Raw genomic sequence first — 27413 nt, forward strand, 5'->3', positions numbered from 1 at the left:
TAAGGGAAGGGAAACACAAGGGGAAGCTGCGCTACACTCAGAACGGTCTGTCATCATCGTGTGGCAATGAAAGAAGAAGAAGAACGAGGATGGGAGAGAGGGTAAAGACAGGGGAAACTGCGCTACACTCAGAACGGTCTGTCATCATCGTGTGGCAATGAAAGAAGGCGGATAACAAGGATGGGGCGGGATGGGATGAAGAGAGAGGGGAACGATAGGGAGAGAGGGGAAAGACAGGGGAAACTGCGCTACACTCAGAACTGTTTGTCATCATCGTGTGGCAATGAAGGAAGAAGAACAAGGATGGGATGGGAAGGGATGGAGAGAGAGGGGAACGACGGGGAGAGAAGGGAAAGACAGGGAAGCTGCGCTACACTCAGAACAGCGTTGTCATCATCGTGTGGCAATGAAAGAAGAAGAAGAACAAGGATGGGATGGGGAGAAGGAAGAGAGAGAAGAAAATGTGTCGAAGTGTCCCATCAGACTCGCCTCAGCCCCGCGCTTCTTGGCGCCGGGTGTCCAGCCACGGACTGTGCAATGCACACATCATAGGCGCCGTGGCCCCCGCATCCCAGACCCAACCCTCGCAAGGGCGCTGGCCGGCTTGGAGGGCACGGCACAGCCAAGTCGCCGACCCACAACCCACCAACACTGTCGGTAGTGGCCCGTCGGCGCACCACAAGCGTGTGCCAAACGCGTGCCGGGAGGAAGCAGGCTCGAACGTCTCGCGGGGTGGGCGCATGGAGCCACGTTACCTGCTGCTGGTTGCTAGCCCCCGGACGGTGCGCGCAGCCGCAGGCCAACCGCCGCTGGCGCCGTAGCGCAACAGCGAAGACTCTGGACCCCTCTGGCCGCCCGGTGCAACACGATGAGCGAGCGCGTAAAACAGAGTCACGGTGGTATTTTGTCGTCAGGTAGACCTCACACAAGCCAACAAGCCAACAAGCCAACGAGCCAACGATAGAGCCAACAAACCAACGAGAGCCCACGAGCCAACAATAGTGCCAACAATAGAGCCAACAGGGGAGCGCTCCCACGAGCCAACAGTCCAACAGGGGAGCCCACGAGCCAACAGTCCAACACAGGAGCCCTCAAGGAAACGGGTGGGCGGAACTCTTTCGAGAACATCGCCCACTGTGAATAGAGTGTGCCCCGAAGGGCGGGTGTACCCCGAAGGGCGGTTGAAAAATTGTGGACGCCAGCGGGGAGCTGGGCGTACCGTGGTGTCCGAAGACGGTGTCCGAAGACGGGACCCCGCACAGTGATCAAGTGCGCGGGGGTAGTAAAAAATCTGGTAGCCAGAGAAGCCAGCTTACCGTAGTGTCCGAAGACGCCCCGAAGGGAGTGGCAGAGCCCTTTCGCTATCGCCCCCAGATCCAACCGAGCCCGGTCCAACGCCCCGAAGGAAGTGGCCGAGCCCTTTCGCTGTCGCCCCCAGATCCAACTGAGCCCCCTATCCAACGCCCCGAAGGGAGTAGCAGAGCCCTTTCGAGCCCGCCACGGTCCCGAAGGACCAACCAGCCGCACGGCAGGTGCTCGCTGTCGCGCCCAGGTCCAACTGAACCCCCGTCCAGCAAGCAAGAGTGGGTGAGTGTCGAAGTGGATGTGGTAGTGGCGGCGACGGGATGCGGCGGTGGTGGCGGCGGTGGGGGTTGGGCGAGGCGGAGTGGCGGTGTGGAGAAGTGGCAGCGTGGTGGAGTGGCGGTGGCGGTGAGGTGGAGTGGAGGTGGCGGCGAAGTGGAGTGGAGGTGGCGGCGAAGTGGAGTGGAGGTGGCGGTGGGGAAGGAGCGAGACGAATGTCAGCGTGCGAACGATGGGACACGCGAGGAGGCAGCGGAGTGTGGGTGGACGAACGAGTCAAAGAAGGTGGGGTGACTCACGAGGGACCGGGGACGCCGCCAATCCTGGGAACGCCAGATGGGAACGCCATTTCTGGGAACGCCAAATGGGAACGCCAATCATGGGAACGAGCTTGAAGCTTGACCACCCTCACGAGGAGTGGAACCAATACTCGGGAGGGGTGGACGTCAGTCCATCCACAGCATTCGAGCCTTGGACGTCCACCCCTCATCCAGAACCAACCTCACGAGGGGTGGAGCCTCCCAACCACCCTCACGAGGGGTGGACGTCACCAGTCGATCCATGGCATTAGCCTTGGACGTCCACCCCCCGTCCTCCCAATAACCTGGACCTTTGCGCCACCCTGCCACCCACTTGCTGTTGATGTCTTGACTCTTGATCGGTGGAGCCTCCCAACCACCCTCACGAGGGGTGGACGTCTCAAGTCGATCCACGGCATTCGAGCCTTTGACGTCCACCCCTCGTCCTCCACAGAACCTTGGCCCTTGCGCCACCCTGCCACCCACTTGCTGTTGATGTCTTGACTCTTGAGGTTGCCACCCTACCACCCACTTGCCGTTGATCTTGAGGACCACCCTGCCACCCACTTGCCGTTTGATCTTGAGGACCACCCTACCACCCACTTGCCGTTGATGCCTTGACCCTTGCGCCACCCTGCCACCCACTTGCCGTTGATGTCTTGACTCTTGAGGTTGCCACCCACCCACCCACTTGCCGTTGATGCCTTGACTCTTGCGCCACCCAACCGCCCACTTGCTCTTCTTGAAGGCTTGCTGTGACTGTCAGCCCGGCCCACCAACTTAGCTTGCTATCATTCTCTCACACCATCTAATGCCGTGGTTAGCCCCGCTCAACAGTTAGAGACTTACCTTCGAGGGACTTGCGGTGCCACCGTCCACCCACTTGCCGAGGTTTAGTTGTCTTGAGCGACTGGAGGTAGTGGAACACGGCACGGACGGAGGACAGGAAGAGAAGCAGAGCAGAGAAGGCAGATGTGGGAAGAAGCTGGATAAGAGATGCAGAACGGGGATGAGATGATAGAGCAAAGACCAGAAGAGGTCGAAAAGATGTTCGCACCTGGTCCTCTACTGGCGTGTTTAGTGCCTGCAATGTGCTGCGAAGAGACACAAAGCAAACCAAAGGCCAGCCGGTACCAGAATCAGCGTTGTGTGTCACTAGGACGGGAGTAGGAATGGTGATATGGGTTATGCTGAGACCCATTGTCGGTCATGGATGTGTCCCATCCCACCCAATGACAATCCCTTGGTCCTTCTGTCTACAGCTACCGCCATTCGCGTTGGGATGTCACGAGGACTTAGCCCGAGCGGGTATGGTTTCGCAGGTGGGAAAGCTCACTGGATGGGGTGTGGGGTATGTCGATGGAAGGGGGAGGGCTTGTCGGTCGATGAGCCACTGCAGTCGAAGCCCAAGTGTCGGTCGGTACCCTGTGTCGAAGTGTCGGTCGATGGGCAGTGTCGATGTCGTAGAGCCCATGTGGGAGTGGTGGTGTGTCGAGGTGAGGAGGGGAGTTGGATGGAGAAACGAAACGAGCCGCTGGGGGGGTTTATATAGACGATTTGGGGGGGCAGCGGTGCGAGTCGCGCTGGCAGTGGGCCGGCGCCCACCTCAGCGAGACGGTGCGTGGGTCGTCCCATGGCGTGCTCGACGGCGCCAAGACGCCTGCACACGGCGGGCAAGGGGATGAAGGCGGTGTGGGAAGAAGCGAAGATGGGAAGGACAATGGATGCTGGCGTGTGTGTTGTGTGTTGCGAGTGCGAGAGTGTGCAGGGAGTGGGTTGGGATGGATGTGAACGACGATGGGTGACGGCGGCGGCGGGGTCGGTGCGAGTGCCACGTCCGTGCCTGGCCGTGCCTGAGTGACATTGCCACTCGACGCGACGCGTCGCGCGACTCGTGCGCCTGCGTTTCGAGCAGCTGCGCGGTGCGTGTCGCTGCAGCGCAAGCTCGCAGCAGTGCAGCAGGCGCCAACCGACCCCACTCAAGGCAGACAGGGGGCGAGAGAGCATGGGCGGCGTCGCTGTCACCGGGTGAGCGGGCGGGCGAGGCGGTGTGGGATTGTGCGTGCCGCGCCCCGTCGCACGCACACAAACACACGCGGCGCAGCTTGCGCCCTCGTCAACGAGATTTGGGAAAACGCTGCCCGCTTCTTTGGGGCAGGTCAGTGCTCGCGACGGCGACGAGTGACGCCGAGGGATCGGATTGACGCCGGGGCGAGGGGGATTGACGCCGGGGCGAGCGCGAGACGAACCCGCCCGCTCTTCCTCGCCGCACTCGGTACAATGGACGGCGGGCGTACTGCCCAGTCCACGACTCACTCGTCACGCAATCTCCATCCACCGCACGCCCGCACACCCACGCCTTGCCCACTTTCCCACTGCTCGCTTGCCCGCCGCCATCTAGTCCATCCAGGCGACGGCGGTGCGGCACGCACGGCGCGAGCACACACGGCGCCAGCACACACGGCCCATCCAGATCCCAGCTGCGACGGCGGCGATGGCGTCACTCGGCCGCGCGACTTCCCGCTCGCTCCGCGTGTCCAGCCGATACAGCGCCGATACGGCCGACGAGAGGCGACTTGCAGCTCGCGCCGGTTGGGCAACGTGTGGCGCCACAGTGTTGTGCGCCTGGGTGACAGGCCCGCTGCTCTCGACGCACGTTTCTTTGCATGGGATCTCTGGTCTCGGTCTCTCTACTCTATGTAACAGTGGCTCGTCTTCGATAGCAGTGTCCGGCATCGCAGCGATGGTATAGAATGGTAGGTCAGGTGGTGGTGGCGGAGTTGGGTTCGGGGTTTGATCTTGGAAGCCACTTGCCCCGCTACGCCCAGAGCCGGCCACGCTGTTCGGTCGTCTCGGTCGACTTGTAGCTGCCGTTCTCCATCGGGATGGCCTCGGGCGGAGCCACCTTGTTGGCGGGGGTGAGGATGCGGCTGGGCCAGAACCACGTGTACAGCACGATGGCGAGGAAGATGGGCAGGCAGTCGAGGGCCGCCCAGTATGCCTCGTGCGTGCGGAGCTTGCCGTCCCAGCTGTGCGGGTCAGCGATGCCGCCTCTTGGCGCGCTGCCAGCACTCACCCCTCGGCAAACTCGACGGTGCGGAAGACGGAGCGGATGAGGAACATGGCGCAGTTGAACCCCAGCACCCAGTTGATCGGGCGCCACCACCCGATGGCCCAGAGCACGGGGTTGCGGGAGCTGCGGGTGTCAGCTTTCTGCCACAGCGTGTCTTCGCCGACTCACGCGCGGAAGGTGAAGAAGCACCACATGATGGTGAAGAGGCTGAAGCTCGCGAGCTGGACGGCGAGCGCAGCGAGGAGCACCTTCTGGCCGACGTTGGACGTGTTGCGGTTATCGCTGGCCGCGAGGCCGCTCGCGCCGCCCTGCACGAGGAATGTCAAGACTAGCCGTCAGCGCCGCCATGCCCGCGACTCACTGTCCGAGATGACGAAGACCCACGAGACACGGGACGGGCGCATGAAGATGTGGCGCTGGGCGTCGAGGTGGCCCGCGATGCGCCCGAGGAGGATGTAGTTTGCCGCGATGAGCAGGCATGGCTGGCGTCAGCTTGCCCAGCGCCCGCACCCACGCTGAGGATGACGAGGATCTGCTGCAGGATGAAGTTTGCGTTCGACTGCAGGTTGTAGTGGGACACGACGCGCACCGCGATGCCGGCCGTCATCATGAGTGTGCCGAGCGTGAGCGCGAGGAAGAACCAGCCGCGGTAGAGGACGTGGTTGAGCACGAAGGCGAGCGCCGTGACGCCGTACGCTACGACCGCGACGACGTTGAGCGCGAGGCTCGGCACGTAGCCGTACCCGTTACACCTGGGGTCAGCAGCTAAACACAGGCCAGTGCGCACTCGTCGTTCTTGGCGTCATGCTGCCGTCAGCTGGGCCGGGGAGGGGGACGCACGTAGGGGTCGGATGAGCAGTTGCGCGCCAGGGCGGGGGCTGCGAGCGCGAGGGCGAGGAGGGCGAGGATGTGCGAGCGGGACATGGTAGCTGGTGGTGATGGAGAGCTGGGGTATCAGTCTGCCGCTTAAGTACCCCCCGTCCGAGGCTCCCTCAGCGGCGCCCTCCGCGGCCTGTCGACTCCACAACCCCGGGCATTGTCTTGGCGCTGCATCGCATGCACGCGTCGATTATAGCTCGCACGCGTCTTGGCTCGATGCGATGCCCCGCAGCGCTGGGGGCCGAGGTCGGAGTCGGGCCACGCGTTGTCAAGCATGCTCCACGATGGCGCCGAGCTGCATGCCACGACGCGTGTGTGATGCCTGGGGCGCTCTGTCGGGAGCGAAACGCGACCGAGCACTGCTGTTTGTGTGTCAACCCGCAGTCGACGTCGTGTGGCGGTGCTGCGAGGAATGTGCCACACACCACGCCACATGGGCCGACACGAATCCCTCTCCCGCTAGTGCTTCTTTCGGCAGTGTCCCATATTACCGCTGCATTAACTACATTGTACACGCTTAAACCTTCTCGATCTTCTCGACCTTGCCCTTCTCAAACTCGCTCGACGCCGTCGGCGTCAGGTCGCCCTTGTACTCGGCCTGGAGGCGGCGGACGATACGGTCCATGACCGCGGCGTCGCGAGTCGCGTCAGACGACTTGAACACGCGGTCCATGGCCTCGAGCGAGACGTTGCGCGTCTCGGGCAGGAGCCAGACGGCGTAGGCAACACCCATGAGCATGAAGGCGAGGAAGAAGATGTAGGTGCCCCACGTGATGTGCTCGAGCATTGGTGGAACCATGAGCGAGACGCAGAAGTTGGTCATCCAGTTGGCCGAGGCACCGAGTGCGGTACCGGCAGCACGCGCAGACATGGGCATGAGCTCGGAGATGACAATCCACGAGACAGGGCCCCAGGAGTAGCCAAAGTGGGCAATGTAGATCCAGATGAAGACGGCCGACGTCCAGGCTCCGGCCGCGTGCGAGGTCCAGTCGTGCTGGAAGCGAGCCGTGATCGCGCCGACAATGATGAGCGAGACGCACATGCCGAGGCCGCCAACGACGAGGAGAGGGCGACGGCCAAGCTTGTCGACAATGAACAGCGACGGGAAGGTGGCGAGGAACATCGAGATGCCGACCACGCCCGAGGCGAGAAGAGCCACTGCTGTGCCGCCGAGCTGAAGGCCCTGGAAGATAATGGGAGCGTAGAAGACAATGGCGTCGATACCCGACATCTGCTGGAAGAACATCATAAGGCAGGTGATGGCGGTGCGGCGGAACATGGGCCAGGTCGTGAAGAGGGCCTTGATCTGCGCCACCTGCATCATGAACGGTTTGTCGACGTATTGGGGGAACTTCTCGGCGGCCGTCTCCTTCTCGAAGAGGGCGTCGGCCTTGATCTCGAGGAACTCGAGGCGGACGACCTCGTCGTCAACCGACTTGTTGCGGACGCGGGCGAGAACCTGGAGCGCCTCCTCGTCGCGGTCGTGCTTGAGGAGCCATCGGGGCGAGTAGGGGATGAAGAGCGCACCAATAGCAAGGCCGATGGCGGGCACACACTGGATAGCGAGCGGCAGGCGCCATGCAACCGAGTTGGTGTCAGAGATGTAGTTGGTTCCAAAGCCAACAAAGAACGAGATCATGATGCCAAGGGTGACGGAGAGCTGCCAGGTGCCGACCATTGTGCCGCGGACTTCGGCGGGACTGATTTCACTGTTGTACATGGGAACGGCGGTGGAGAGCGAACCAACGGCGAGGCCGATGAAGAAGCGTCCGGCGAAGATCATCTGCGCGTTCTCGGCCGCAGCGGTGAGGATGGCACCGACGAGACAGACGATAGCGCCGCCGAGGATGGACCACCGACGAGAGAAGCGGTCGCAGCAGTAGCCGTTGATAAGCGCGCCTACCCAGCCACCAAGGCCGAGAATAGCGACGGTCCAGCCCTTATATCCTGAGTCGTGGATGATACGGTCGAACGCGCCGTGCGCCTTGAACGATGGCATGACGAGACACTGGCCGTAGGCACCCTGCTCATAGCTGTATGTCAGCGCCGCTGGATGAGGACGCCACCCACCCATAGTTGAGACCACCGAGGGCCGTGACCATTGAAATGCCGAACAAGCGCTTGTTCTTGAGCAGGCCGGCGACTCCGGATGGGCCCGCGAGCGCCTCGCGCCGTGCGTCGACGTCGAACGCGTCGTGGTGTGTGTCGTGGTTGCTGCTGCTGCTCATGTTGAGGGAGTGCGTGTAAATTGTGCGCGGGGCCAGGCAGACCCCCGCTAGCAACGTCTTATATCCCTTGCATGACGACCCCGATCCCCCGCAGGGGCACCGTCAGTGCGAAAAATAGAAGGACACCGGTCGCCGCTTGTCCATGTGGGACATGTGGGCGGCATAGCGACGGCACGGCGACTTGGTTGAGTTTGACGCCGGCGGTGACTACAGTAAAGTCGCCGGGGGCGATGTGGAGTGGGAACGGCGATTTCCAACGCCGGTATCCTCCATTCCATGTATCGGCCGGCGAGGCTAGGGAGGGGCTTGGCATGCTGCGTTCGGGTCTCATGCAGAGATGCGAGAGCGCGGAGTGTGGCGATGGGCGGGGTGTGGCGGGCGGATACTTCGAGCGAGGTAGCACGGACGGACGAGATGTCTGTGCACCTCACGAGTTATCAACAATCGGGGTAGTCACCAACCACTTCGGATGAGTTGCAAGGGGCTGCAGGGAGGGGTGCGCAGCCGCCTCGCTCAGTTGACGACATGCATATCGCGGCAGCGGACAACAACGGAAGAGCAGCGCCTGTAACTTGAGGCCGTCGCTGTGCCTGTAGCTTGAGGCCGCCGCCACAACGGCCGTGGCCAAGTCGAACTTGCTCGTTCTCGCCGCGATATCAGAGCGATCTGGACAGGTTAGGATGGTCACTCGGTGGCAAAAGAGGCAGATCACTCACAGTTCAAATCAAGCCGAGGGCTCTCAGGTGGCCTTCCGGGGTGGCGAGGATCGCGGTTGACTACTGCTTGTTGAGGGGTGACCGTCTGGGGCCGCCTGCTGTGGGAGGAGCAACAGCGCCATCGGTATGGGGGCGCGGCAGTGCCGGAGACGTTTGTAGGGGTGCGGTGCGGTGCGGTGGTGCGCGACGTGGTGAAGGATGAAATTGATTCTTGCAGTCGATGGGCGAAGAGAGGGCGGCGTGTCGCGCGTCGGGGAGGCCTGATTTATGGGCCGTGAGCGTGCCGGTGCTCTCCGAGTGCGCCGATGCTCTGCGAGTGAGCGGCGCGCGAGGGGCTGATGATGTTGGGATGGGTAGGGAAGACGGGGGGCAGAGTCGGCGCCGCGTCGCTGCCGAGTCGGTGTTCCTCAGCGCCGGCCCAGCGTGTCGCTTCCACGAGACGAGCCGACAGGGTCGCGGGCAGTGGACTGCCAGACGCAGTTGGCCGACGCAGCTGTGTCGAGCGACGTCGTACGCGACAAGTGGTACGGTGGATGCGGGTTGAGCGAGTTGTGTCGGCCGGCGGCGGGTGTGGAGGAAGACCAGAAGCCCATGTGGACGCGGGGTCGGAGTGGCCACTGGGTCGGCGACAATGAGGGGCAAGGATGGCGAGCGAGTGGAGTGGTGCCAAGTAGCGAGGGGGGAGGGCGTGGAAATGGGAGTTGAGAGCGAGAAGGGGAAATGACGAGGGGTGGAAGGAGAAGAGGAAGACGTGGTGGGTAGGATGAACTCTGCTGACCGCGGCCGGCGCAGCGACGCGTCGCCGCTGCATGTCGCGGTGATACGAGTCGTTGGAGTGCAGTTGCGTGTGATGGAGTGAATTAATTGTGCGAGTGATTGGAGTGGTGATGCAGTACAGTGGTGGTGCGGTGTAGTTGTAGTAAGTGGATGCAAGTTGAGTGACGCGCCGAACACGCCGAGTGCATGATGGCGCCGACGCGTGTCGTGGTGGTGCCGGGCGGTGTGTGGTGGTGGCCAGAGTGCAGGGTGCACGTATGACATGGCGAGCGGCGTGGTGAGTGCGGAGGTGCGGACACAAGCGACGGCGTGCGGGCCGGCAGCCGCGAGCGAGGAGCCGGCCCATGACCTCGCAGCGGTGGCCTGAACTCAACGGACGGTTGGGGATAGTTTCGAGCGCGTGGTTGGCTTTCACAACTCAGCAGTCCCTTCGATTTTCGAAAGGTCGCATGTTCGAACCCCACCGGCCCACTGCGGCAGCCCGATTCTATATGATTGACGGTGAAAGCAGGGAGCGAGGCCTTGGCCGAGGTTGTCATGTTGAGCGTGGCTCAGGTGCTTGGATTAGCTTTTGTAATCTGCTTTTGCTGCCAGCGTCCCATGCAGCAGGAGCAGGTGAGGAGCGTGCATGCATGGTCGTTTTGCATGACTGATGCAAGTGAGTTGGGAGAGGACAAGTGGTGAGCGGATCGAGTGGGTGAGTGTGGCGGAAATGGTGTTCGAGCAAAAGTCAAAGTCACGCACAGTCCGATTGCCCACCACCGAGCGCCCACCTACGCTTGGCGATCACGCCGCGTCAGTATGCATACCGGGGGCACAGTAGTGCGTCAGCCTCGACGACCGCCGCATGCGTGCGGGTCAGCAAGTCGAGATTGGCCGATTCCCGCCCACGATCGCCCACGATCGCCTCGCTCGCCGGATACGTCTTCGTCGCCGCCCCCCCCGCCTCGGCAGTCACCTAATAAGCATACATCGCGCACGTCCCCCACGCCTACCCCGTACCCACGCCCAAAAAGCTCAGATCCCAAGCCGAGTCCCACTGGAGGCCCGAGAACGCGCCGGCCAAATCGACGCCGTGGTCGTCCACCCGCGGCACGGCGGGGCTCAGCCCGCTCATCGCCCCCGCAAGCATCGGGAAGCCGTCCCAGAAGTTCTGGTGCTCCTCGAACGGTTGCGGCGCCTCGGCGTACGCCATGTGCCCGATCTCGTCCCACCACTGGTCTGGCGTCGTCTTCTGCTTGAGCGGCGACAGCTCTGCGGCCGAGAGCGCGCGGGCGGCGCCGAGCCGCGGGCTGCCGGCGCGCGAAGGGGCGCGGCTCGCGTGCGCCTTCTCGAGCAAGGCGTGGATAAACCGCGCGAGGTAGGCCGGGTGGCTGCCCTGGTCGCCGCGCGCGGCCTCGCGGCACACGATCACGACTGGGGGTCAGCGGCGGCTTACGGCCAAACCCACCCTTTGTCAGCTTGCGCATCACGCTCGCCTTGGCCGACTGGTCGAGGTACTGCATGAAGCGGATGAGGCGGACCGCCGTCGACGCAACCGCGACGGAATGCGCGTCCTCGATCATGGGCATGATGCCCTTGCGGGCGAAGCCCTCGACGACGACGTCGAGCAGGTCGAGCGACGTCGACACGCACGCGTGCAGCAGCCCGACGCGGTGCTTGCGCGGGGCAAAGTACAGGCTCGTGCACTCTACCAGGAGCTGCGTGGCGAGCGTGCTAAACTTGTTGATGCTGACCGACGTCGAGGTGAGGGTCACGGGCGCGTCGGGCGCCGTCAGCGCGCGGTGCGAGCGGTGCAGGTCGTCGAGGACCATGCGCAGGCCGGACCGCAGCACCTCGTAGTTTCCTTTACAGCTCTGGAGCTGGCGCACCTCGGAGCTGAGCGTGCTCGTCTTGACCGCAAAGTCGAGCTGGCCGTCCGACGGCAGTGGGTACGGGATCTCGCGGATCCACGCGCTCACCTGCGGCGCCTTGTGGATCATGGACGGGCGGTCCGACAGCTGCGTCATGGTCGAGTCGAAGCAGAAGAGCGAGATCCACGTCCGCTCGCGGTCGATCGCGAGCCGCGCCTCGCGCTCGTCGCTCGGCAGCGGCCCACTGCGCGGGAGGTGCAGGTCGAGCGCGTACCCCAGCCTGATGGCGTGCCCTAGCCGCAGCCACCCGGACCCGTCGGTCGGCTTCTTCCAGTAGTGCAGCAGGCAGATGGCCTGCACCAGCTCTATCTGCGCGACGCAGCCCGCTATCGCGGCCGACACGAGGGTATTCGCAATCCCCAGTATCGTCTCGTACAGGTCTGGCCTGAAGAACTTTGAGCTGACCGCCAGCACGGCCGCAAAGAGGTGCAGGCTCGCGCGGCGCGTATACCGCGCCGTGTGCACTGCCGGGTCCAGCAGGCACACGCACGTCTGCAGCTGGTCAAAGTAGTGGCCGAAGAGCGAGTCGCACTCGTCCATCGAGAGCACGCCCTGGCCGATCGGGTCGTCGCGCCGCGTCGTGGGCGGCGTCGGCGCCGGCTCCTCGACCTTGTCCTCTGCGCGCTCCATCACGCCCGCGATCGAGAAGATGGAGCGGTGCGCGACGTCGTGGTACACCGAGTTTGCGGGCGGCTCCTCGGCCGGCGCGCTCGGCGAGCGGCTCCGGCTCCCCGACGAGAGGGAGTACCTCTCGTTCGAGGTCGGCACGAGCGCGCCGAACGACACGGCGTTGGACGTGCGCGCGCGCTTCGTAGGCGGCTGGAGCGGCGCGACGGCCGGGGAGCGAGGGGAACGCGCCCCGGCGCTGCCCGGCACAGCGCCGTCCTTGCGCGGCCGGCCGCGCTGGTGCGCGCGGAAGACGCACTCAATGTCCAGGCGCGCACAGCGCGCACACTGCTCACCGTCCCCCTCGATGCACTTGCACTGGCCCCGTCAGCTCCACCGGCGCGGGCACTTACCTTGGCCGCGCGGCACGCGGTGCAGCTCCTGCTCGTCAGCTCGCCTCGCACCACCACAAGCGTACACTTTGTTCGCCCCCACGGGCGGGCGCGACGGCCCCGCCTCTGCCTGCGCAAAGCCGAGTTCCATGTTGTGTGTTGGATCCAGGATGGAGTTGCGGCGACTTTGGCGACTTGTTGCGGTGACCGAGATTTGCTGGCTCCTCGGCGTTTGGCGACGTAAGCCTATGTCGCCGTGGCACTGTTAACCGAGCTAACACCGTTGCGTTGCTTGGACACCGGCGCCGGCGGAGACCCCCCGCCGCCGAGGGCCGGGCGCGGAGCAAGCACGGAGCTGCCCCAGACTGCTGCTTGGGGGTAGGCCGAGCGTCGGCCGTCAAGTGACCATGTGTGCGGGGCAGTGTGCGGAGGCGGGTCGTCGAGCGGGACGCCCGCAGGAACGGCGTAACCAAGGCTGATGCAATTGTTTACATGTCATGCGTCTATTCAGAAATCTATGCAGGATGCTATGCTGGTTGTTTTTCGCCCTCAACTCCGCTCTGCCGCTACACCTTGACCTCATCGACGACGGTGCGCTCGTCGCTGCTCGCCTCGTCGCTGTCGGCACCGTGGCGGCCCGCACTCGCCATCGGGCTGCGCGCGCGCAGCCACGGGCCAAACTTGATGAGCACAAACGGCAGGGGCAAGCACGCGACCGTCAGGAACCCGATCAGGCTGTTGCCCCAGTCGATGCCGAGGTTGTTGAAGAGCGGGTACGCGACGACGGGCATGGCCGCGCCCATGATGGAGCGGACAAAGTCGTTGGAAGCGAGCGCCGACGCCGTGTGCGCAGGGTACGCGTACGTCAGGTAGTTGATGTACGGCATGAAGGAGAAGCAGTCGCCGAGGCCGAAGAAGGCCGCCGCGATCGTCGGCACGATCCAGTGCGTCCTGTTCGCCGACCAGGCAAACCAGAACAGGCAGATCGGGAAGCACATGGCGCCGACAATCGACAGCGGGAGGTACGCCTCGGGCTCGAGCTTGCCCTCGGCCTTGACGTACGCCGGCTCCCACCACCACCTGAGCCAGATGCAGAAGACGGCGTAGGCGATGCACCCGCCGATCGCGACGGCCAGGAAGGGGAGACCAGACGTGCCGAGGTTCCAGCCGTAGCCCTTCTCGTAGAACTGGGGAGGGGGTCAGTATGCCACCTTTGGTTTTTCGGCACCGCTACTCACCACCCAGGGGAAAGATTCAAAGAACGAGTAGAGGATGGCGTACGTGAGACCGATGTAGAGGTCGATGGCGAGGACAATGGGCTCCGAGATGGTCATCCACATCGGGCGAATGAGCGCCTCCCACATGATCTCCTTGAACGTCTTCTCGGCGTCGGCGAGCTCGGCGGCCGAGCGCAGGTTGTCGTTGCCCGTGAGCTTGCGGAGGCGGACCGCGCGGCGGTACAGCACGTTGTCGGCCGACGTCTCGGGCAGGCCGAACATGACAACAACAAAACCGGCCGACGAGAGGATGAGCAGCTCCCAGAAGGCCCAGCGCCAGCCGAGGTTCATGACGGCGTAACCCGAGATGAATGGCGCGATGGCTGGCGCGATGCCGCCGGCCAGGCCATACGCGCCGACGGCGTATGACGCCTTCTGCTCGTTGAAGACATCGGCGACGGATGCACCGCCAGTCGCGAGGGGCGGGGAGCCGACGAACCCGGCAATGAAGCGGAGGACAAGGAGACCGGGCAGGTTGGTGGCGAGCGCGCTCGGGATCTGGAGGACGCAGAAGATGCCGAGCGAGATGATGTACGGCGGGTTGCGCCCGATGAACGCCAGCTCGCTGAGCGGCGCGAGGAAGAGCGGGCCGACCGCGTAGCCGAGCACAAACATGGTGAGGGTGAGCGTGGCGACAATGTCCGACACTTTGAAGTGCACGGCCGCCTCGTGCACGGCGTACGCGAAGATGGCAGAACCGATGTAGACTGCGACCGTGTAGAACATGACGGCGAAGACGACCCAGAGTTTCTTGCGCAGGATCCACTGGCGCGGGTTGTCGCGGTCCTTGTCGCCGTACCACGTCACGATGGTGACATGCTTGGATCCGTCCTTGGAGTGCGGCGCGTTGGCGTAGACCTCGGGGAGAACAAAGTCGGGCTTCTCCTCGGGGTACTGGAAGAGCCTGTTGCGCGACAGGAAGCGCATGAGCTGGCCAAAGGGCTGGCAGTTAGCGGCAGGCAGCGGGGGGGGACACTCACTGCTTCACGGAGGGTGTCCATTGTGCTGGAGTGGCGGGTGGGGGTGGGTTAGGGAGGGTGGTCGCTGCTATTCCATTCCAGGTGGGTGGGTGAGTAACGATGAGTACCCGCGGCGAAACTTCTTAAGTAGCGTCGCTCGCCAGGCAAATCCCACGCTCTCTCGCGCCATCAGCGTGCCCGGAGCGACGCTGCTCCGTCAGATACGCCGGCGGCGCAACATTGCACTGTCGGACTGAAGGCGACGACGCAAAAGATAATGGCGGAGAAGAGTTGGACGTGTCGCGAGTTTAGCCAGAACTGTAATCTCGGCCAGGCCACCATGTCCGCGTGCAGATTCGGCCGGACATGGCCCAATCTCCGCGCCGACGAGTCGAGCCACCAATGTATTTTACCCAGCGCTGCTCCGTGCGCGTTCCCGCGCGCGTAAGGGAGAACTGGCGGCCTAGCTGCCGTCGCGTGCGTCGCCTCGTCGGCGTCTATCGATCGACTCGACGGTCGATGTGAGAAGCGAGACGCGACAGTGGTCAGATGATGTCGGGCTCGAGTCGGTCCGCGCCAAGCAGTGGTTGAGGCGCGACGCGGCCATCTGCGAGGCGAGAACGGCTGACGCGTGGCTCTTGAGCAGGACTGGCGATGACGGCGACGTCTTGACCGCGCGGGGTATCTATGTTGGAGGTTGTGCATGATTGGTGTCAACAATGTCGCCTCAAAAGTCGAGAACTCTTGGGGGTCGAGTCACGTGACGTGGCTTACACCATGTGGTAGGTGCTCGCGCGCTCGCTCGCGCCACCCAACTTGCAGCCAAGCCCACCTCTGACTCTTTAGCACACGGCCAGACAGAAAAGGACGACTGGAAAACCGGCGCACAAGGCGCATACACGACCGACCATGCTCTCAAACTTGGTTATCGCGGGGAAACGTGTGCCACGCGCAGCGAGTGAGTGGGGCCCGTGGGGTGCGCGCGCGATTGCGGGGACGAGGCAGATCGACTGCGCCGCGCGCAGGCCGACCGAGGCGAGGCTAATCTCTGCCCCCAGTCGCAGTTGCAGTGCTCCTCTTCTGCATCATTGCCCTCGCGCACAACGGCAAGAAACGCGTATCGTCGTGGGCCAGCATCCTGCTGCCTTCGGGCCCGGTGAGTTGCGAGCTGTCGGCGACGCTGGGGGGGCAGCACTGACCTCGCGGCCCAGGACGCAGACTACACGCGCGGCTGTGTGGACACGGCGGGACGGCGCACACGCCTGCTGGGCGGCACGCCGGGCTTCTACTACTTTGAGAACGTGTGGTACCGCGACAATGTCTTCTGTGGGTGTGGCTGGCCGGAGCGCTGTTCTGACCCCGCAGACATGTTCGGCGACGACTTGCCCGCGCAGGACGCGATCATGAGCGGGCGGACGACGCTCAAGGTCGAGAAGGAGGAGCCCAAGCACCTCGTCCCCGACGTGTGCTTGCGCAAGTCGACGCGTGGGTAGCTAGCACCATCTCAAAGCTGACCCGGCAGTCTGGCTCAACGAGGGCGCGAGCGACGGCTGGAACGGCCTCTGGCACTACTACCACTTTGCGGCTGAGAACATCCTGGCGGGGTTCGCGTCGCTGGCCACAACACACTGGGACACGCCGATCATGCCCAAGCAGCTCGTCATCCCGTTCTGGGGCGACCGCGGCTCGTGGCACGACAAGTGGGGCATGAACGAGATGGTCGTCGACGCCGTGTTTGGCGAAGACGTGATCGAGCCGCCGCAGTGGGCGCGGCTGGAGAAGAAGGGCGACGGCTGGGTGTACTTTGATCGCAGTGAGTGTTGGCGGGTGGACTGGAACCAACACTCACACCCCCAGTCGCCATTGTCGACCGCTGGGCGGCGCACCGCAAGACGCCGGCGGCCGACCAGTGGAACAAGATGGCCATCGGCATCCTGGGCGAGAAGCTGCAGCCGCACTGGTTCACGGCGGCGCGCAACCGTCTCCTCGACTACTTCCACATCCCACCAGCGAACAAGAAGACCCACCGCCTCGCGTACATCAACCGCCAGGGCACGGACCGCAAGCTCCCGGACGAGACGCACGCCGAGCTGCTCAAGTCGCTGCACGGGCTGTCGGACAAGTACAATGTCGAGATTGCCGACCTGGTGCTCGAGGACCTGAGCAAGGAGGAGCAAATCAGGGCCATCGCAAACTCGACGGTAGGTGTCGGCGCACGCCCGACAGCCCGCTGACAGGCAGATCCTCCTCGGCATTCACGGCAACGGCCTGACGCACGAGATGTGGCTGCGCGAGACGGCGACGGTGATCGAGGTGAGTGCGAGGGAGCGAGCGTCGGCATGCCGGCCGGACGGCCGCAGCTAACGCCCGCAGATGTTCCCCCCAGACACCTTCCTGCGCGACTATGAGACGATTGCAACAGCGCTGGGACACCGGTACATTGCTGTGCGCAACGACTCGATCATCACGCCGGCGTTGTGGAACGCGCATCCAGGCGAGCAGCACCCGGAACACACTCACGACGGGACAAAGGTCGCGGTGGGTTTGCTGAGCTGAACGCCGAACTGACCCGCCCAGCTCAGCGTGCCCTTCCTCACCGGCATCATCCGTGGCATTGTGGCGTAGGCGCACCAACCATAGACATCCTGCATGGGGCTAGAGATTGTAATGCATGTAATACGAGCACGGTGGTGTGTTGTAGCCGGGTCTACGCGCTGCGGTGTCTCGGTGTTGTCGGGGTTGTGCTGAGTCGGGCGAGTGACGTAGCGAGGGGTGTCTGTCGGGTACAACAGCGGCCTAGCGACGGTTCACACCTGCCTTCATCCACCCCATCGCCCACCACCATGCTCCGCCTCGCTGCCCCCCGGCTCACCCGCGCGTCCACCCTCGCCGCCGTCGCGCCGCGCGCGGCGCGCCCGCTCTTCACGGGCACGGGGATCAAGTCGTGGATCGACGACCTGACGTCGCAGCCGGCAGAGTACAGCACCGACACGATCGACAACCTGCGCGCGACACGCCTGATCCAGACGCTGCCGACGCGCGAGAGCGCCGTGGGCGGCACGGATGTCGAGGAGGGCGGCCAGCTGCCCAAGGCCCACCACTTGGTGTACTTTAACCCGGACGAGTGGATGGGGCAGCTTGGTGCGGATGGCACCAACACGGTGGGTAGCTGGCTCGCTACTACTGGCTCGCTGACGCTCGCCCGCTCGCCCGCTCGCAGGAGTACAACGCGCCCAACCCCTACACCCGCCGCATGTGGGCGGGCGGCCGCTTCCTCTGGAACCCGAAGAAGCACCTGCGCATCGGGACGCAGGTGACGCAGAGCGTGCGGGTCGACAGCGCGGTCGAGAAGAACATCATGGTGTTTGTCGAGCAGGCGCGCGAGTTCTACGCCGACAAGGCGGACGTCGAGGCGCGCGACTGGGCCGTGCGCGAGGAGCGCACGCATGTGTTCCTGCCCGAGCTGAGCGGGGCCAAGGGGGCCGAGAAGAAGAAGCCGAGTGGTGGGTCGCGGCGGTCGACGCAGTCGACGCAGCTGACTCCCCAGCGGCTGGCCTCCCCAAACCCGCCTACGAGCACGCCTTTGTGCCCGACTCGCCGCTGCTGTTCCGGTACTCTGCGCTGACGTGGAACGCGCACAAGATCCACTACGACCTCGACTGGACGCGGCGCGTCGAGGGGCACCCGGACCTCGTGTTCCACGGCCCGCTGAGCGCGACGCTGCTCGTCGAGCTGGCGCAGCGCGCCGCCGACGACGTGGCGGCCGAGTTTGTCAAGTTTGAGTACCGCGCAACCTCGCCCATGTACGTCAAGCGCGAGATCAAGCTGCGCGCGGCGTGGGACGGCCCGCGCGGCACCAAGCTCAGCGTGTGGGCCGAGCAGGACGGCGTCGTGGGCATGAAGGGGACGGCGTACCTCGCGCCGGTGTAGCGCGCGGGCGGGCGCGAGCGCGAGCGCAGCGAGCCCACGCTGTAGGAGCAAAGACATGCATCGTGTGAAGTGCGCCGAGGCCGAGCGGCTTGAGGAGCACGCCGAGAGCCGGAGTGATGAAACGCCCAGATCGTCAGCCGGCGTGGCCGTGAAACCCGTCGCACCGCCGCCCAGCCACCGCCGGCATTCGGCGACCCGAGCCGCCTCCGCCGCATATTAGACGTCACCGACCCCCCTCCCCCCTTCCCACAACCACAATGCTCCGCCCAACGACGAGGACGCGCGCCTTCGCCCACGCAGCGCGGCGGGCGTACACGACCGACCCGCTGCCGCCCGTGCTGCGCCGCGCAGTGCTGTACGGTGAGCCGCTGCCCGACCCCCGCTGACGCAAGTGCCCGGGTCCAACCCGCGCATGCTGGCCAAGTCGCTCTCCTCGCCCGCTGATTCAGTCGCGTACGACCTCGAGGACGCGGTCGCGCCCAGCGCCAAGCCCGAGGCGCGGCGCCTCGTCGCTGAGCTGCTGGATTCAGAGCGGGCGCAGCTGCCCAAGGGCGAGGTGGTTGCGCGGATTAACGCGGTCGGGACGGGGTTCGAGGAGGCGGATCTGGACGCGATTGTAAGCTGCGGGAGTGATCCGCGAGCTCGCTGACGCGCTCTCGCGCCCAGCTCCGCACCCGCAACGTCGACGCCATCATGCTCCCCAAGACCAACGAGCCCGACCACATCGACTGGGTCGTCTCGCGCATCCGCGCGCTCGCGCCGCCCGACAAGCAGCGCGGCGGGGCGCGGCCGCTGCGCATCATCGGCATGATTGAGAGCGCTGTGGCCATGGTGCGCATCGAGGAGATTGCGCAGGCGGGTAGGGGGCACCTGGACTCGCTGTTGGTGAGTCGCGAGCGCCGCGAGCGCCGGGATGGGAGGAGCCAGCGTTGACACTGCAGTTTGCCGCCGAGGACTGTGGGTGGCTGACGGCGACGCCACGCCGTCGCCGACACCACACCCCCGTGCTCGCTGACGCTCGCTCGCAGACTGCGCCGACGTCGGCCTCGCCCGCTCCGACTCCCGCGCCGAGCTCCTCTACCCCCGCTCCAGGCTCGTCACCACGGCCCGCGCCTTCGGCCTCGGCGCCATCGACCTCGTGTGCGTAAACTACAAGGACGCCGACGTGCTCCGCCTCGAGTCGGAGGAGGGGCGCAGGCTCGGCTTCACGGGCAAGGTGGGTCCCCACCCTCACCACCGCTCACACGCAGCAAGCGATCCACCCCAACCAGGTCGACGTGATCCAGCGCGCGTACGCGCCCTCCGAGGCTGGTGAGTTGCCCCGCCGCCGCCCCGCTCACTCCAGCCATCCGCAAGGCGGCCCGCGTAAAGTTCTCGTTCGAGCTCTACGACGCGAAGGGCACCGGCGCATACGGCCTCGACGGGGTCATGATCGACGCGCCGATGTACAAGCAGGTGGGTGGGCGTGGTGGGTTGTGGAGTTGTGAGGGGAACAGCAGGTGGGAGGGGAACAGCAGGTGCTCGAGCGAGGGAGGGCTCCCTCCCCCCTCCTCTTCGCAGCACCTCGCAACACCTCGCATATCCTCGCACCACCTCGCCTTCGGCTCGGCGGTGCTCGACTAACACTCTGCCCCAGGCGCTCAACACCCTCCTCCTGGCCCAGACCGCGGGCCTCGAGATTCCTACAATCACGGAGAAGGACATCTAGCGACATGCACTGAAATACCTCGCGACGTACATCCACTGAACAACTCGCGGCCACATCTACTGGAATAACCCGCGGCGTACATGCACTGAAGTACTTCTGGCTTGTTCATCGGCGGCTCATTCACCGAGACAAGAATACGACGATCACGACGAATACGACGCCTACGTCGTTGACTGATGATACAATAAATACGACGCCTGATCAAACCCCGGCGCCGACGACGCATTCCCCGGCAGCAGATCAGATCAATTACACCGATCTGGGGCTGCAATCTGGGCACAATATGGGGTTCAATTGGTCGTAGGGTTGTCGAAGGGGTCGAAAGGGTCACCGAAGGCGTTATCGAAGGGGTACCGAACAGGTTCTAGGGCTGGCGGGCTGGCTGGGTGTGGCGTGGCGGTGGCGGATGTGGCAGATCTACCTCACGTCGCTCGATATCCTCGGCGCCACGGTGATGCGCGCCGCGGCCTCGGGCTGGAGGTATCCGAGCACGCGAGCCCAGAGGGACGTGGGGGCGGGGGCGGCGCTGAGCGGGTCTGCGACGGTGACGGCGACGTCGAACCCCTCGAGGCGGGGTACGAGGCTAAACACGCGCCACGCGACGTCTGCGAACCGCGCGCACTCGGGCTGAGCGAACGCGCGGCGCACGTTGCCGTGCTCGTCGTGCACTGCGCCGCCGACGGCGGCCGCGCACGCAAAGCTCGCGCACAGCCCGTCGCCCGCCTCGTCGAGCACCTGCGTGCTGAACTTGACAGCGACCAGGCCGACACCAGCGCCGAGCTTGCGCTGCTTGCGCCCGATGGCGTCGAGCGCCGCGCCGCGCACGCTCACGGCGAGCGGCTCGATCATCGGCGTGACGTTGACCCCGCTGATCGCCGGGAGGCGCGCGGCGGTCCCCGTCCCGGCCGACACGGCTGCCGCGCCAAGCGCCCACCCGCGCGCGCGCCGCTCGTACGCTTCCGCCTCATGGATGCCGAGCGCGGCGAAGACGAGGCCGACGCGCACGCCGTAGAAGCGGACGTTGGCTGGCGCGACGCGGGGGAGGAGGGCGAACAGGGTTTCCAAGCGGCGCTGCACGCTCTCATCCGCGCCGAAGACGTTGTCGTCTGGCACGGCGAGGGCCGCGACGAGGAGCTGAGCCGCGGGCGCGAGCAGGGCGTCGGACGTGAACGTCCCGTTTGCGAGGATGCGCTCCTGCAGCGCGGTGAGGAGGGCGGGCAGGGTCCCAGCCGGCAGGAGGGGGAGGAGGGCTGCCTCCCGGATATCGCGGGCCACGGGGGCCGGGTGCGCGAGGAAGAGGGCTGCAGCCGCGGCCGGCTCGTGCGCGAGGAGGAGGAGCGCGAAGGTGAGCGGGGCGATGTGTGCGCGTGGGCGGAGGCGGCGGGGGGGCGACGAGCTGGGCGTCGAGCGGGGGCTGCGGCGGGGCGTGGAGAACGGGCTCGGCGTCGAGAAGAGGGGGGACGGCGTGTTGCAGGCGCCGGGGGAGGAGCTCGCGCTCGAGATGAAGGAGTACAGCGAGCGCGGGGAGGAGCGGGGCCAGATATCGCGCGGCATCGTGCCCGTCGAGAGCGTCCCGCGCGGGGCGAAGGCGAGCCCGAGCGCGAGGCGGCGGAGCGCGTCGGGCGAGAGCGCGGCCACGAGCGCGGGCGTGAGGTCGCGCAGCGGCAGGGGAGAGGGGAGGAAGGGGCCGCAGTCGAGCGCGGGGAAGTCGAGGATGACGCCTGTGGGCGAGACGACGCCCGTGGCGCCGTATGGCGTGGGCGTGTGTGGCATGGTACGACGGGGGGGCTACGGCGAGTTGGAGGACGCGGAACGCACGTACGGGGAGCTACGAGCGAGGAGCGTCTATGAACAGGACGGGGAGGGAGGGGGAAGAAGCCCCCCGCCCCCACCAGCATGCATGCATAAGTATGGCGGAGTGAGACGGCGCACAACATGGACACCGAGCTCATGTCGAGCACGCTCGCCGACCAGCCCCCGTGCATTGCACACCCCCGCGCATGTCAGCCTCACCCGCGACGCGCATCTCCAACGCTCCGCACGCTAATTCCCACCCTCGCCGCCAGCATTGGCAACGCGCTCGCCGGCGAAAGCGTGTTGCTCGCTGCACGCCTAGCTCGGATAAATGCCACACTGTTTTCGGTGTGTGAGGCTGACATTGGCGGGGTGGCGCTTAGGGCGGCGCTTAGGCTAGCTGGGGATTAGGATTCGGCGGGGCGGGGGGCTAATGGGATTAGGAGGCGTCGCCGATCCCATTAGGAGAATGCGATTAGGACAATGCTAATGCGACGGCCTGGCTATTAGTCACAACTTCGCACCCACCCCGCCGCCGCCTCCACCTCTGGCCAACCTCAAAGCAGCCGACGACATCCTCGCTGACTACACCCCCCGACCCCCCCCCCCCCACCCACCATGCAGGCCGGCCCGTCGCGCCTCGGCGCCGCCGCCCCCACCCGCACACTCAAACAGCCCATGTCCCTCGGCGTGGCCGAGGGCTCGACGCGCACCGGCCCGACCGACGCGGCCGCGCTGCGCCGCTCGCTCGAGCGCCGCGCCGAGCTCGCGCGCCGCGCAGACAAGTGGATGGACCGGCTGATGGAGGAGGTGGTTGAGCGCGTGGCCTTTCAGCGGGGCGTGAGTCGCCTTCCCCCCCCCACCCCCCTCCTCCCCGACCCCTCCGCTGACGTCCCAGCTAAGCTACATCCACGGCAAGCAATACGCCGAGGTCGAGCACGAGCGGCACCTGAACGGGCTGTGCGCGTACCCGCCCTGTCCCAACCCCCCCGCCGCGCCCTACTCCGCCGCGCGGCGCTTCGTCGTCAGCACGCGCAGGCGCACCATCACCGAGACGGAGGGCAACGCCGACCAGGCGTTCTGCGGGGCGCGCTGCCGCGCCCGCTCGGCGTGGGTCGGCCGCACGCTCGGCACCGAGGCCGCGTGGATCCGCGGCAAGGTGAGCCCGCTGCAGCTGCTCGAGGAGCTCGAGGAGAGGGGCGAGGTGCGCTGGGGCGGCAGGCGGGGGGATGTGCTCGAGCGGGTGGCGCGGCCTGCGGACGACACTGTCACGGCGTCGGCGATAGAGCCAGAGCCAGCAGCGACGGCCCCAGCAGAGGGGTACGCCGTCGACGAGGCGGCAGCACCGCCCGCCGTCGACGAGCCGCCCGCCCCACCGCCCGCCGTCGCCACCCCGCTACCCCCAGCCGCCGCCGCCGCCCCGCCAAAGCCCACAGCCCGCGCACCGCAGGCCCTCGCCCCCTCCCTCTCCCCTGCCCCGCCCCCCGCCGGCCCCCAACCTGTCCACGACCTCATCGCCAGCCTCGTCATCAGCGAGCGCCCGACGCCGGCGACCAAGCCGCTGCCCCCCTCGCTGACCCTCGCCGCGCCGCCCGACCCCCCCGCCCCCGCCCCCGCCCCCGCCGCCCTCCCCCTCCCCCTCCCCCAGGCCCGCGGCACCCCCCCGCCCCGCCGCGCGGCCGGCGCATCCTCCATGATCTCGTCGTCGAGCACAAAGCTCGCGTCCACCCTCCTCGCTGCGGCCAAGGCGCTCCCGCCCGGCCTGCAGGACGAGTCGGACGCCGAGTCGTCCGCGAGCGAGGAGGACTGGGCAAAGGACATGGGCTGGGGCAAGGGCGCCGACGTCGACGCCCTCTTCGACCAGGCGCGCGCGGCCCGCGACCTGCTCGATCAGCCATAGTGGCTAGTAGTAGCATCATGGTGCACCGCGCCGTAGTAGTATCATGGTGCATGGCATTCTACACAGTGTCCGGCTGCAGGATGCAATAGTATGAGAGTACGGATGTAGCGTCAAATCGTCAACATGAAGTGCGTATATGTGGTGCCGTGGTACTGTAGGTGGTGGTAGTGGTAGGTGATAGATGATGGCAATGTGCATGGTGTGCGTGGTGTGGTTCGTGCTGGTGTCGTGGCGGCGGGCGGGCTTGTGGCAGGTGCGCGGTGTGCGGTGCATGTCTCTTCGTGTGCATGTCGGGCACCGGAGCGCGCACTCGTGCCGTGCCAGTACAGTGCCTTGCTGTGGCCAGGTGTTCCCATTGTCCTTTTGCGATGCGGGGGGAGGGAGGGGAGGGAGGTTGGGTGGTGGCCGAGGAGGCCATGGTGGCGGGGCCAGTGTATCTGTCGCCCGCGGTGCCACTTTCCCGATAGCGATCGCTGGTATATCGTCTGGCGTCGGTCGGCGCGCGGAATGCTCTACGCACGCCCGCGCCCTCTACTGCGCGCCGCGCGCTGCGCGCTGCGCTCGGCTTTGCCTCGCGCCGCGCCTAATCCTCGAGCGCGTGGCGGATCATGGCCCTCCGAATCTTGATGGACACGGCCCGGTCGGCGTCCGTGCACGAACGCTGGATACGAATGCTCGCGTCGACAATCTGCTCCAGCACGCGCCACTCGAGAATGCCGCGGTCGTACAGACGCACGAGCTCGCCGTCCGTGATCGAGTCGTACTCGTGCGGCTCGAGCAGAAACAAGTCGGTGTACTGCTCGAGCGGGGAGCGCACAGGCGCCACCCCTGTCGACGAGTGGTATCTCCTTGGGCCACGCTGCGCGGCCGACGAAGCGGTAGCCGGTTGCGCACCCGTGGGCACGGCCGACGGCGAAGCGAGGGCGATGTCGGTGGGGCAGGGCGACGCTGGCGTCGACACGGAAGCCATGAGGGCGCCGGCGAGGGCGTCGCTCGACAGGAATGGCACCCCTCCCGGGGACTTTGCTTTTGGCTGCGGCGAATAGTCAGCACCGGGCTCGGCGTCGTCGTTGGCAGTTGGCGGGAACCGAGGGGGTAGCCGAGACAGGCGAGTGTCTCGTTCACACGGCCTGCCTCGGGCGCCCCGAGCGCCACTGCCACTGCCACTGCTACTCACTGTCACTGGGAGCGATTTCAGGTCGGACCTGCTGTCGTTTGACGTCGGAAGCGACGGCGTGCGCGACGACGAGCGCGACGTGGGTACGCGTGCGGTCATGTCGCGAGTGGTTGCTGGAGGTTCGGACTAGGCCGTGGTTAGCGGGTGGGCAAGGGCAAGGGAGGAAAAATCGCCGAGGCGCGATCGACTTACAGAGCAGCGAGCGAGACCTGGTGGTGACAGGTCTAGAGACTGGAGGTGGGGAGAGTCAAAGTATCCGTGCGAGGTCCAAGGTGTGCTTGGGCCAGCGTCGAGACCGAGTGAGGTCGTTTGTGGTGTTGACTGGTAGTGTGGCGGCACGGCTGTGGACGGAGTGGGTGGGTGGGTGGGGGATGTTGTTGGTTGTTGCTGCTGAGGCGGCTGGGCAAACGAGGTGGGGTGCGAGTTGTTAAGAGTGTGAGAGAGCACGGGCATTGCCCAGGGACGATGGTGTAGACGTCGCTGGCCAGCGCGCTTGCACCTCTTTGTGCCGCGGTCTGGTGAAGTGAGGCAGGTCGAGCTGCCAAAGGAGCAGAGGCGTTTTCGCACTCGGGGGAGCAGAGGGGAGATGATGGCTAGGTCAGCTATCTTGAGAGCGTCGCTGGGCGACGAGTCGGGGTGGTGGGGCTGAGGGGTGGGGGGGGCGGTAGTGGTGCTGAGCGTCGTCGGCGTCGTCGTCGCGGTGGTGCTAGTAATGGCGGTGGCGGCGGCGGCTGCGGCGTACGTGATGGTAGCGGGCGAGGTGTGGTACTCGGTGGAGTGCAAGCAAGCAAGCGAGGGAGCGAGTCGGCTATAACGGTAGTGGTTTCGTGTCGTGTCTTGCACGTCTTCTTGTCGACTTTCGTCTATTATGGATGATATTGACAACGATGAGAATGTGAGATGAATGCCGAAGGTGGTTGCGTGCGTGCGTGTGTGTGTGTCGTCAAACGACGGCGGTGTAGAGGTGGTAGTTGTGAGAGAGAGGGAGAGAGGGGAGAGGAGAGGAGAGGGACGAGACGACGACAACGACGACGACGACGACGACGACGGCCATGGATTGCTGGCTGTCTGCCGTCCTCGGCAGCTGCTGCTCTTGCTGCCTGCTGCTGCTGGTGCTACACGACGAGCAACAAACTCTTTCTCCTGTCCCTCTGGTCCCAGCCCCTCGGCAGCAACAACGGCACCAGGTCCCCCCCTCGTCCCCCTCGTCCCCCCAACCACTCGGTTGCCGCCTTGTCGACGGGCCAAGAGGGGCCCAGACACGACGACTCTTGTTACGGGGTGGGTGGGTAGGTGGGTGGCGTCGCTGTATCGAGGGGGAGAGGAGAGGGGGGGCAGGGATGCCGAGGCCTGGGCCGGATGCACGCCCATGGAATGGCATGCCGATGGTACGCCGCCGAGCCAAGCAATCACTACTACGTATTTTTTCCCAGCCAGGTCCAGAGCCAAAGTAATTCTTACCAGGGGGGGCAGGGGAGCAGAGGGAGCAGAAGGGAGCCGAGAGTGCCGAACAGAGTCGCGCAGCAAGGCAAAGCGTGGCGCGCGCGGGCGTGCCGTGCCGTGCGCCGTGCCCCCCTCTGGCGCCGTGCCGACCGGCTTGGCCAGACTTTTGCGACCGACCGACTGATGCACAATGAGTAAAGGGGCCAGGCATTGGATTGGACCGTTTCTCGTTTCCCAGCGCGCTACAGAGCAGAGGGCCAGAGGGGGAGGGAATCTCCGTGCCGGGGTGTGAGGGTGCCGAGCCAGGGCAGGGTGAGGGAGGGGCAGGGGAGGGGAAGCAGGCCTGGCCGGGGGAGGCGTCGTGCCGTATATGGGTCAGGGGAGCCTGGCAAGGGAGAGAGTGTACCAGTTGGTCGTGTCGTCGTAGTGGCACCTCTGAGGGGCAGGGGCACGACAGACGACAGACCGACGACGACACGGTGGATCAATCTAAAAGTAGGAATGAGGGTACGCGGGGGATGAGCCAGGCGAGGCGAGCGAGGCAGGTGGGCACAAGGGCAGAGGCGGCCAAGCCAAGACAAGACGCGGCCAGGCCGGCCAGGGACCCGTCGTCGAGGTATTAAGGAGACGCGGGCCGAGGCCATTAACAGGTAAGTGCAAGTACGACTCTGACGACGACGTGCGACGAGCAGCAGCGACCCCCCTGACCGCAGCCTCCAACACTTGGGGCTGCTAGTTTCGACACAGAATCTTGAGCCAGT

General features: G+C 65.4%; 10 protein-coding genes across 10 annotated transcripts; 4 read left to right on the forward strand and 6 right to left on the reverse strand.

Annotated features, from left to right (window-relative positions):
* Positions 1-4698: 4698 nt before the first annotated feature.
* Positions 4699-5877, reverse strand: Q8F55_007811 (uncharacterized protein; the record flags this gene model as incomplete). The annotated part of the gene is made up of 7 exons (XM_069356231.1): positions 4699-4909; positions 4957-5076; positions 5122-5281; positions 5315-5435; positions 5468-5678; positions 5741-5760; positions 5794-5877. The coding sequence occupies 7 exons, from the start codon at positions 5875-5877 to the stop codon at positions 4699-4701; spliced, it is 927 nt and encodes a 308-aa protein (XP_069206072.1).
* Positions 5878-6349: 472 nt separating this feature from the next.
* Positions 6350-8060, reverse strand: Q8F55_007812 (uncharacterized protein; the record flags this gene model as incomplete). The annotated part of the gene is made up of 2 exons (XM_069356232.1): positions 6350-7865; positions 7903-8060. The coding sequence occupies 2 exons, from the start codon at positions 8058-8060 to the stop codon at positions 6350-6352; spliced, it is 1674 nt and encodes a 557-aa protein (XP_069206073.1).
* A 2484-nt stretch (positions 8061-10544) lies between these two features.
* Q8F55_007813 (uncharacterized protein) lies at positions 10545-12096 on the reverse strand (the record flags this gene model as incomplete). The annotated part of the gene is made up of 2 exons (XM_069356233.1): positions 10545-10969; positions 11004-12096. 2 exons carry the CDS (start codon positions 12094-12096, stop codon positions 10545-10547), a joined length of 1518 nt encoding a protein of 505 aa, XP_069206074.1.
* Positions 12097-13030: 934 nt separating this feature from the next.
* On the reverse strand, positions 13031-14742 carry MDR1_2 (GTPase-activating protein; the record flags this gene model as incomplete). The annotated part of the gene is made up of 3 exons (XM_069356234.1): positions 13031-13651; positions 13703-14683; positions 14722-14742. The coding sequence occupies 3 exons, from the start codon at positions 14740-14742 to the stop codon at positions 13031-13033; spliced, it is 1623 nt and encodes a 540-aa protein (XP_069206075.1).
* An 867-nt stretch (positions 14743-15609) lies between these two features.
* On the forward strand, positions 15610-17325 carry Q8F55_007815 (uncharacterized protein; the record flags this gene model as incomplete). The annotated part of the gene is made up of 9 exons (XM_069356235.1): positions 15610-15658; positions 15759-15856; positions 15912-16026; positions 16066-16185; positions 16223-16513; positions 16558-16901; positions 16942-17013; positions 17074-17238; positions 17278-17325. The coding sequence occupies 9 exons, from the start codon at positions 15610-15612 to the stop codon at positions 17323-17325; spliced, it is 1302 nt and encodes a 433-aa protein (XP_069206076.1).
* Positions 17326-17543: 218 nt separating this feature from the next.
* Q8F55_007816 (uncharacterized protein) lies at positions 17544-18630 on the forward strand (the record flags this gene model as incomplete). The annotated part of the gene is made up of 3 exons (XM_069356236.1): positions 17544-17861; positions 17921-18203; positions 18248-18630. 3 exons carry the CDS (start codon positions 17544-17546, stop codon positions 18628-18630), a joined length of 984 nt encoding a protein of 327 aa, XP_069206077.1.
* Positions 18631-19042: 412 nt separating this feature from the next.
* Positions 19043-20338, forward strand: Q8F55_007817 (uncharacterized protein; the record flags this gene model as incomplete). The annotated part of the gene is made up of 7 exons (XM_069356237.1): positions 19043-19246; positions 19297-19515; positions 19572-19587; positions 19659-19846; positions 19881-19941; positions 19976-20085; positions 20267-20338. The coding sequence occupies 7 exons, from the start codon at positions 19043-19045 to the stop codon at positions 20336-20338; spliced, it is 870 nt and encodes a 289-aa protein (XP_069206078.1).
* Positions 20339-20755: 417 nt separating this feature from the next.
* Q8F55_007818 (uncharacterized protein) lies at positions 20756-22111 on the reverse strand (the record flags this gene model as incomplete). Its single annotated transcript, XM_069356238.1, has 1 exon — positions 20756-22111. One exon carries the CDS (start codon positions 22109-22111, stop codon positions 20756-20758), a length of 1356 nt encoding a protein of 451 aa, XP_069206079.1.
* Positions 22112-22750: 639 nt separating this feature from the next.
* On the forward strand, positions 22751-24032 carry Q8F55_007819 (uncharacterized protein; the record flags this gene model as incomplete). The annotated part of the gene is made up of 2 exons (XM_069356239.1): positions 22751-22972; positions 23031-24032. The coding sequence occupies 2 exons, from the start codon at positions 22751-22753 to the stop codon at positions 24030-24032; spliced, it is 1224 nt and encodes a 407-aa protein (XP_069206080.1).
* Positions 24033-24615: 583 nt separating this feature from the next.
* Positions 24616-25308, reverse strand: Q8F55_007820 (uncharacterized protein; the record flags this gene model as incomplete). Its single annotated transcript, XM_069356240.1, has 2 exons — positions 24616-25065; positions 25210-25308. The coding sequence occupies 2 exons, from the start codon at positions 25306-25308 to the stop codon at positions 24616-24618; spliced, it is 549 nt and encodes a 182-aa protein (XP_069206081.1).
* Between the last annotated feature and the right edge of the window lie 2105 nt (positions 25309-27413).

Source organism: Vanrija albida (genome assembly GCF_041260175.1).
Source record: "Vanrija albida strain AlHP1 chromosome Unknown contig_6, whole genome shotgun sequence".
In the NCBI taxonomy this organism is placed as follows: Eukaryota; Fungi; Basidiomycota; class Tremellomycetes; order Trichosporonales; family Trichosporonaceae; genus Vanrija; species Vanrija albida.